At 64.4% G+C, this 9,012-nt stretch overlaps 1 protein-coding gene across 1 annotated transcript; it reads left to right on the forward strand.

Annotated features, from left to right (window-relative positions):
- NUTM2F (NUT family member 2F) lies at positions 1-5,928 on the forward strand. The gene is made up of 6 exons (XM_076009215.1): positions 1-1,310; positions 2,064-2,192; positions 3,227-3,363; positions 3,589-4,154; positions 4,568-4,684; positions 5,140-5,928. The coding sequence occupies exons 1-6, from the start codon at positions 1-3 to the stop codon at positions 5,881-5,883; spliced, it is 3,003 nt and encodes a 1,000-aa protein (XP_075865330.1). The 3' UTR covers positions 5,884-5,928.
- The last annotated feature ends 3,084 nt before the right edge of the window (positions 5,929-9,012 follow it).

Consider the following 9,012-nt stretch of genomic DNA (forward strand, 5'->3'; position numbering starts at 1 on the left):
ATGAGATGGGGCCATCTGAACCGGCCAGCGTTGGGGTGCCTGGAACTGCCACTGAGGAAGGTCCCTCACGTGCTGCTGGGCACACTAAGAGGTGCTGTTCCCGCCAGCAAAGTCCATCCTGATCCATGGCTCAAGAGAAGCCTTGCCGGCTGCCAGTTGTCGGCCAGGCGTCCCCGAGGGGCTCTTGCAGGCAGCGAAGGCTCAGGCATTGCTTCTTGGCAGACAGGGTCAGGGGTCTTGGTGGCTGGGACGAGTTCTCCAGCGGAATACTTCTCCAACGGAGGAACCGAGCATCAGATTCACTCCCGGGACCTTTGCAACCCGCACCGTGTCCCCCCCGGCCATGTGGCACCCACACCTGTTGAGAGTCTTCGCTGTGGTCGCCACTCACTCATGGGGGGCGCGAGAGCCTCCCTCCTGGTTACCGCGTCTCCTCCTCCATCCACCCTTTCCTTTGACTCCACAGCGTCCTCAGTGCTGAGACCGGACAGGACCCTGAACCCCGGTGCCTCCATGCCTCCGTTCACGGCTCTGCCCTTCCCCCCACCCGTCCCCGGCCCAGCACACCGGCCACCCTGGGGACAGCAGCCACCACCCCTCATGACCGCAGCGTTCCCTCCTGGAACCCCGCTGGTGCTGTCCGCTCTGCCCACGACTCCTCTGCTGGCAGGAGACGGTGCCTGTGGCGCGAGTGGGGCTGGCGCCTTCAACGTCCTTGTCCAAGTCAGACCAGAGGCGGGGCCGGTGCAGCCCCCCCACACTCAGACCTTGGTCCTGACTCAGGCCCCGCTCAACTGGGGTGCTCCGGGAGCCCTCTGTGGGGGTGCTGAGGGTCCGGCCCCCCTGCTCTTGGCAGCTCCTCCCGTGGAGACCGTGGTGCCTGCGCCAGTCATCGGCAGTGGCCCGGGTGTTGGTGGTGCTCCGGTTGTTGGCGGCGCCCCAGTCATTGGCGGCGTCCCGCTCCTTGGCGGTGCCCCGGTCATTGCCGGCGTCCCAGTCGTCGGCAGTGCCCCGGTTGTTGGCGGCGCCCCGGCCGGCAAGGGAGGCTGGTTCACGGGCCTTCCTCACCCAGAGCCCCCACCAGCGGCCCAGCTGGCCGCCATCGTGTCCCCAGTGAAAGCTCGGCCACAGCCCCCTGGCGCGTGCAGGGAGGGCAGCCTGCCCCCCTCCCAGGCCAAGGCCTCACGGGATGACTCCTGTAACTCCAAGAGCGTCTACGAGAACTACCGACGCTGGCAGCGTTTCAAGTCGCTGGCCCGGAGACACCTGGCCCAGAGTCCGGACACCGAAGCGCTTTCCTGCTTCCTCATGTGAGTGTCCTCGGGACGGCGGCTCAAGCAGAGGTCACACATACACAGGAACGGGGTGGACAGGAGGGGCAATTGAGGGGTTCTAGAAGGATGGTCCTGAGGGCATTGGGTCACCTCTGGGAAGGTGACTTCTCAGCTGCACTCATGTCACTCCAGTCACGACATGCTTCAGGTCCTGTCTCAGTCGGTCCTCACCACACGGTGAGCCCGGCCAATCCTCATCTTCCGGTAATTATCATGCCGTGGTTACAGACAGCTAAAGGTCTGACGGGGGTCCTGGTGTGACGCCGGCCAGGATTTGGGTTTAGGTCTCTGGGGCCACACGCTGATTCCTCCCCTTGGACTTTCACCTTCCAGCATGGCACGCGACGGTTGGTGGCCACGGGGACGCCACCTGGGGGTGTGAGAGCGGTGCAAGTGCCCCACATTGCTGGCAATACCGTCACATTGGTGGCTAGGGCTTCGGCATGGGAACCTGGGGGGAAAGAAACACTCAACCCGAACATCGAATATGACATTCAACACGGGAACATGAGGACTCAAGGGGAAGTCGGAGAGGCCACACGATCCCTTCGGTGTGGCTGTTTGGTGGTGGGAGGGGGTCCTGAAGGCCGAGGCGCCGACACTGGGGTGAGACGTGACAGGGACAGATGGCAGGACAGCTGGGGGGAGGGCAGGGGGTGTGTGCTGGGCCGGGTCAGCACGGGACGGAGGGTCGGCTTGTAGGCTGTGACTGACCCCACCGCCTTACAGCCCAGTGCTTCGAACCCTGGCCCGGCTGAAGCCCACCATGACCCTGGAGGAGGGGCTGTGGCGGGCCCTGCAGGAATGGCAACACAAAAGCAACTTTGACCGGATGATCTTCTACGAGATGGCGGGAAAGTGAGTCAGGGGTCCTGGGCTCAGGGCTGCACGGTGGGGTGGGGTGAGGGGGGGTGACAGAGGCAGGGCTGCTGTGGCGGCTGCTGTGGCGGCTGGTCAGTGCGGGCTGTGAGGAGGGGTGCCCCCTGGCACAGGCCCCCGCCCCGGGCCCCGTGCGTGCTCCCCTGGGAAGCTGCTCGCTCCGCCTGGGTGCCGGGGTGTCTGGGTCCTCCCGCCCCAGGAGCTCTGCCCTGCGGGGTCCTGGGCCGACCCTGCCCCATGGCGAGGGTCATGGTGGCGACAGTCTCCGACACAGCCCAGTGGGTCTCCTCCAACGGTGGGGGCTGTGCAGAAGGTGGCCTGGCCACTATCGACAGAACTGGGGTCCACCCCTCCCCAGGAAAAGCGGCCAGAAGTTGGTCACCTGCCATCCCAGCAGGGACAGGGGAGGCCGGTCAGGGCATGCCAGCGCCTCACACACCCGAGGACACGGCCCTGGCCTTACTGCCTTTGCTCCTTGGCGGAGCCCTGTGTTCAAACACACAGCCAATCGAGCAACAACGGCCCTCAGAGGAAACGAACCCTGAGCTCTCCACCCAGCCCCTATCCCTCCTGCCATCTCCTGGGCCCTTGTGCCCCAGGCTGCCCTCAGGGCTCATGGCCCCAGCCTCAGGATTCCCGGATCTGGGCAGCAACCCTGGCGTTTTCTGCGATAATCACGTCCCTGGCCTGGAATCTGGCTGCGGGGCTCTGGGCAGACACAGGAGAGGCCTGGAGGAGGGGCCACAGTCCGGCCTGCCTGGGTCACGGAGGCCTGATGGCGTCAGCCAGCCCGAGTTGATGGCCCGGGCCCTGCACGTGCAAGGGGAGGAAGGGTGACCCCGAATCTGTGGTTCTGCCCCTGGGAGCAGCTCCCTCCTGGGACTGGACCCAGCCAGGGCCTGGACAGCCCACCCAGGGGCAGCCCTTCCCATGCCTGCGGTCGGCCCCTCCCTGGTGCCGGCCCGGGGGCCTGGCCTCCCTCTCAGCACGGGCTGTGCCTCCCACACCCCCAGGTTCATGGAGTTTGAGGCAGAGGAGATGCAGCATCAGCAGGTGCAGTGGATGAAGGGGTCCCAGTTCCTGCCGCGACCGGCCCCTCCGAGGCCAGCTCCTCTAGGGTCCCCAGCCCCTGAGGTTGTCCAGCAGCCAGGTGAGCCTTCCCACCTTCCCTCAGGAGCCACAGGGAGCAAAAGCCAAAGGGACCAGGAGGCCACCGGCCCCACCTCCCGAACTTTTCTTCAAGAGGGGTCATTTGTTCCTTCAAACCAAACCGCCCACCAAGAGCCTGGGGGCTCGGCCGCCCTTGGCCGTGAACTGAGTCCATCGGCCTGCTCAGGCCTCAGAGCTGCTCTCTCCCCGGCCCGTCCAAACCCAGCATGCAGTCTGCCCATGGAGCAGGGCCTGGTTGGGCAGGGGACCCGAACACCAGTGGTCCCAAACTTCCTCCCGCATGACTCTGTCTCAGCCGTGCCCCCTCCTGTGGCCGTCTCCTCCCGGGGTTCCATAGCTCAGGTTGTCCTGCCCCAGCCCGGACAGCATGCATGTCCCCCGGGCCGGGCCGGGCCGGGCCGGGCCCTTCCCAGTGTGGCTCTGAGGAGTGCTGCAGCCCCTGCCACGCCACCCTCCTTCCTCCCCGCCTCAGCGGTCCTTCCCAGGAAGCCTGGCCCCAAGGCCCGGCCCGCCCACCTGCCACCACCCACAGCCCAGCGGCGGCCACCCGAGACCAAGGCGCCCAAGGAGGTGCCCCCTGAAGCCGTGAAGGAATACATGGACATCATGGACGAGCTGCTGGGGCCTGCCCGCAGGGCTCCAGAGGAGCCCGATGCACAGTGGGAAGAGGACGCCACTGCGCAGTCTCAGGACGAGGCCGGGACCTCCCCGGACCCAGGACTCCTCAGCTACCTTGACAAGCTGTGCTCCCAGGAAGGCTTCATCACCAAGGTGGGCAGGCCTAGAGCGCCAGGCTCTGGAGCATTCCGGGGAATGGCACTGCCTCCCCCTTGAGATTAAGCTCTGTTCCTTAGCTACTGAGCGGCGTGTGTGTGTGTGTGTGTGTGTGTGTGTGTGTGTGTGTGTGTGTACATGGGCGTGAGTGCATATGTTACATGTGTCTGTGCCTGTGTGTTTTTGTCACCAAGCGTGTGTGTGAATGTGGCTGTGAGCGCGTGCATCTGTGTTCCTGCGTGTCTGTGTGGCCGTGTCTGTGTGTGTAGCCAGTGGTGGGGGCGACGCAACACAACCCAGCGGCGTGCACCAGCATGAGGTGGTCTTGGCTTTCTGTGTCTCCTCGAGGTCCCCGTGGCTCGAGGTGGCGCCCTGCCAAGGACACTCAGGCTCTCTTCCTTCTGTCCCAGGTAGAGGCCGTGATTCACCCCCGATTCCTGGAGCACCTGCTTTCCCCAGAAGCAGATATGGATTCCTTGGCCCTAACCCAAGAGCTGGAGCAGGAGGAGGGGCTCACCCTCGCGCAGGTGAACCAGGAGAGGGAGGGACACGCAAGGCAAGCACGGGGGCCAGGAGGACTCAGGTACTCCAGGCAGAGAGGGCCACTCAGGGAAAGCAGGGCAGGGAGGAACAGCCAGGTAGACTAGGGCAGGGAGCGACACGAGCTGGACCCCAGCACGGGAGGGCCACCAGCTGTCATCTTCCCCCACCCACCAGGCTGACGGCTTCCCCAGGGGAGCCGCTGGGGAGGGGGAGATGCAGGTGCAGACCAGTAGGGGGAGACCAGAGGCCCCAGGGGAAAGGCGGGAGGCCACCTGCACTGAGGCCCAAGAGGGCGGCCGGCAGAGCCACGGGCTGCGTCTCTGACACCAAGCCAAGTGACCAGTCGCCTTCCCTGCCTTCCGCCCAAGTGCCGTCGTCTCCACCGTGCTCACGGCTGGTGCAGAGCCAGGAGATAAATGCCCGTTTTTTTCTTCCCCAGCTGGTGGAGAAGCGACTCCTGGACTTGAAGGAGGAACGGGGTGTGGGGGCAGCCCCGAGTCGTGGTGCACCCAGGTTGGACTGGAGTCCTTCTAAGTCTGCAGCTGGCCGAGGTGCAGACAGCGACGGCTGTGGCCCCCAGCTGGGGGTTGGTGCAGAAACCTGCCCACCACAGATGGCTTCCCGGGCCCCTCCAGGACACGGCAGAGTGCAAGCCGACCTGCCCAGGCCCAAGGCCCCTGCTCACCTCTCCGTGCGTCCAGAGTCCCCCAGGCTGAAGGCTGCCCGGCCAACCTCTCCTCCCCAGGGCCGAAGACCCTCCTCCCCTGGCCTGGGGACCTGGGATGCCTTAGGTCTCCCAGGAGCCTCTCCTGTCGGGGAGACGCTCGGGCCAGGCGATGGCTCCAGTGAGGATGAGGAGGAGCTCCCCAGCCTGGCCTTCCTCCTGTCCTCCCAGCACAGGCTGCTGCCCTGGGGTCTGTCCCAGAGCCCTGTCCCTGCCCAGCCCCCATCTGCTCAGAGAAGAGGCCTCAGCCCAGCCGCCCCTGTGGCGGCCGAGTCTAAGAAGCAAACTCTCTCTGGGGGCCCGTCCTCTGCTGAAGAGACCGCCCACCCAGGGCCTCAGCTTGGGGTCTCTGGGGGGCAACCCCTGGCCCTGGTGCCAGGTCGATCCTCACAGCCTCAAAAGAGAAGGGGTGACCCGTTTGTCTCCGGGACGAGGAAGAAGCGGCGCCGTAGCCTGTAGGGACAGTGGGGTGGCCGTTTGGGCGCCAGCCCCCAGTGGGCCCTGGCGGAGAGTAGCCCCTCGCTGCATCTTGCAGCCCGAAGTGCCAAGGGCTCCGCCTCACGCAGCGCTGGTCGGCCGGTCCTCGGCCGCCGGGGGCGGGCTGGGGAATGGACTTCCAGGGGAGTGGGCGGGTGGGTGAGGGAACGAACGATGCCCTGGGATGGTGTGTGATAATGTAAATAAAGGACATTTTATGGAAGATGCTCTCAGGGTCGCTGTCCTTGTACCGGCATCTGTGCCGCACGGGGAGCGAGGACAGGAAGGAAGGACCCGCTGATGCCCCCGCGTGCTCCCCTCCAGATGGAGGCTGGCCCTGCGGACGCCGCCCGCTGACACTCCCGCGGACCCCTGAGACCCTCCGTCACCACTCACAGGGCCTCGGCTGCTCAGCGGGCTTCTCTGCACATCTCGTCATCATCCGTGTCCCTCGACAATCTTGTCACGGAAAGGTGCTTTGGAGCCTTTCGGGTGTCCGGGTCATTTGCCCATTTTCTAGAATTGAGCCTGGATGGGGTACTTTTCTCTGGGGCGTTTCTTTCTGCCTCCCTGAGGGAGGCAGACGAAGGGGCCAGACGGCCCTCAGCACAGCCGGGGCCCTTCCTGGGGAGGGTTTGACAGGAGGAAAGGCGCGGCTCTGGGGCACACGGCTCCCCGCGGGGGACAGAGGCCGAAGTCTGCGCGGCCCAGGGGAGCGTTCACGTGTGGAGAGGGGTAGCTCCCGGGAATCCTAATCAGGACAGGGCAAGGGGCAAGGGGCAAGGGGCAAGGGGCAAGGGACGGAGAGGACAGCGAGGCGGCATCTGCTCACATGCCTGCGTCTGAGACGTGACAGTGGCGGGAGCACACGCGGTCCCTGTGCAGAGTTTCTGGGCACAAAAGGGGCTTGTCCGACTGAATGAGGAGACCCATCTTGCTGTGGCCTCTGGGGACTGATCTCAGAGACCCTCGGGATTTTGCCTGGAATCCCCCACAATTCTCGTCCCAAATGATGACTGAGCTCTTGTGTGGAACTGTTAGAGTCAGATTTGCGTTCCTATCAGACAGTTCCTTCCTGACGCGCTGTAACCAAGGGTCACAAGCCCGGGCAGCCCTCCAGGAGCAGGATGGCTCTCGACACGTGGTGGCAGCAGGGCTGGTGCGACTACTACTGGGGATGGAGGCTGAGGGGGCTGAGGGTCAGCTGCCCTCCTGCCGGGCATGGGCACAGACCCCGCGGGCAGAGGGCAGAGCAGGGGCTGCCCGGGACGGGCATTTGTTAACTGGGAGGAGCCTCAGGGGTGGGGTCCAGGTAGCTGCTGGAGGGAGACATCTGGGCAGGTATGTGAGACGAGGAATCCATTAGGGGAGATGCTGAGCCGAGGGAAGGATGCCCCCTCTTTCACGGGACTGTCCTGTCTCCCCATCTCTGCCAAACTCCCCTCATCCCGTGTCCGTGGCCAATCTCTCCACCCCTTCCTCCCAGCCCGCCTCTCAGAGTCTCTGATCCTGGCATGGACAGGACCCAGCACCTGCCCTCATTCCCTCCCGGCCAACCCTTTCTCCAGGTTCTCAATTCTGATGCCTCCTTGAGGGCCTGAGAGGCGGGGGACAGTTGTGACTCCCGGAGTGTCAGCCCTGGTGCTGTCGCCGAGCAGAGCCGTGATCACGGCGACGGACGAGGTGGCTGAGCAGCTGCGGCAGGTGGGGCACAGCTGTCTACTGAGGCCTGGCCCTTCTGCTGGGTGACGAAGGGTGCCAGTTCTGGGCCCTCACCTGTCCCATCTGCCCAAGGAACCTGTCGGTCAGTCGGACAGATACTCCTCCATCACCTTCCCTTCTCCTGTTCCCCGTGGCCAGCACCCAAGTCCTGCCTGTCCTCTTTGGCTTTGTGAAGGACAGTTGATTCTTGGAGGAGCTTTTCCTGGATGTCACCCCTTTTCTGTTCCCAGGTTGGTCTCCACATCGAGAAGGAGGCCCAGGGTTTGTGCTGGGCTTGGACAGTGAGGTGCGGGCCAGCACACCATGGCCCTGAGGTCCAGAAGCTTCCAGAACACCCCACTGTGCAGGCCCTGGTGGGAAAGGGGCTTCTCCACCTGTGACCCGACCTGCCGTGTCCCTGGTGTCCAGCTGAGCACATGTCAGGCCATCAGGGCAAACGTGGGGAGTGGAGACCAGTGGCGTGCGTGGGCCCCCAGTCAGGGATGGGCAGCATCTGACCACACGCCGCGGCTCGTGCTACTGCTCCTCACTCACCTGCCTCTTGTCTGGCTTGTCCCAGTAGTGGCCCAACAGTCTCCAGAAGGAGGCAGCACATGGGCTTCCCCCACCTCTGTGTCCCCTTGGACCCTACAATCCACCCCTGAAGCGTATAGTGGGGCCGACTGGTGGCTCTTAGAGAGTGAATGTGTCCCCCCAAGTTCCTATGTGGAAGACCCAACCCGGACGTGATGATATTTGGAGGGGGGAACTTTGGGAGCTAATTAGGCTTAAACAAGGTCATGAGGGTGGGGCCTAATGGTGACGTTAGTGTCCAGAGAAGAAGAGGAAGAGACCCAGAGCTGTCTCTCTCTCCCCGACGCGAGGACACGGTGCAGGCCAGGACGCAGGCCCTGGCCAGGGCCCGGCCACGCTGGTGCTCTCACCCCAGACTTCCGTCCTCCAGACTGTGGTAAGCGCATGTCTGTTCGTTCAGCCTCCAGGCGACGGCACTGTGTCATAGTGGCCCGTTCTGACTAGGACGAGCTCCCTCAATCTCGGGAGCTTCCTTCCTGACAGGTACCTGGAAACCACGCATCAGAGCCACCAGCAGGAATGAAGAAACGTCGCAAGTACAGCGTGTGAGCTACGCGTCAGGAGAGCGGTGCAACGAAGTGTAGGAGAATCTCCAAAACCGACGACATCATCGCGCTGGACGCCGAGGAGCCCGTGGCGCTCACACAGCAGGCGCTCTGTGTGTCCCCCGCTGTCCTGGGGGCTTCGCTTCCCTGTGCACTCACGGAGTCTCCACAGAGAGCCATGAGGCAGTGAGGCTGAGCCAGGTCCCACTCTAGCGCCTCGTGCCTCTGGGCGGCAGCGGGTGGCTTGGCTCCAGAGCCCTCCGCCTTCATG

This window comes from Microcebus murinus, chromosome 12 (assembly GCF_040939455.1).
Source record: "Microcebus murinus isolate Inina chromosome 12, M.murinus_Inina_mat1.0, whole genome shotgun sequence".
NCBI lineage: Eukaryota > Metazoa > Chordata > Mammalia > Primates > Cheirogaleidae > Microcebus > Microcebus murinus.

Bases quoted from the DNA above. Each gene is read 5' to 3' on its own strand.
- NUTM2F (XM_076009215.1), top strand. From the start codon at position 1: ATGAGATGGGGCCATCTGAACCGGCCAGCGTTGGGGTGCCTGGAACTG. The intron at 1,311-2,063 runs GTGAGTGTCCTC...ACCGCCTTACAG, and splicing joins GCGCTTTCCTGCTTCCTCAT to CCCAGTGCTTCGAACCCTGG. The intron at 3,364-3,588 runs GTGAGCCTTCCC...GTCCAAACCCAG, and splicing joins TGAGGTTGTCCAGCAGCCAG to CATGCAGTCTGCCCATGGAG.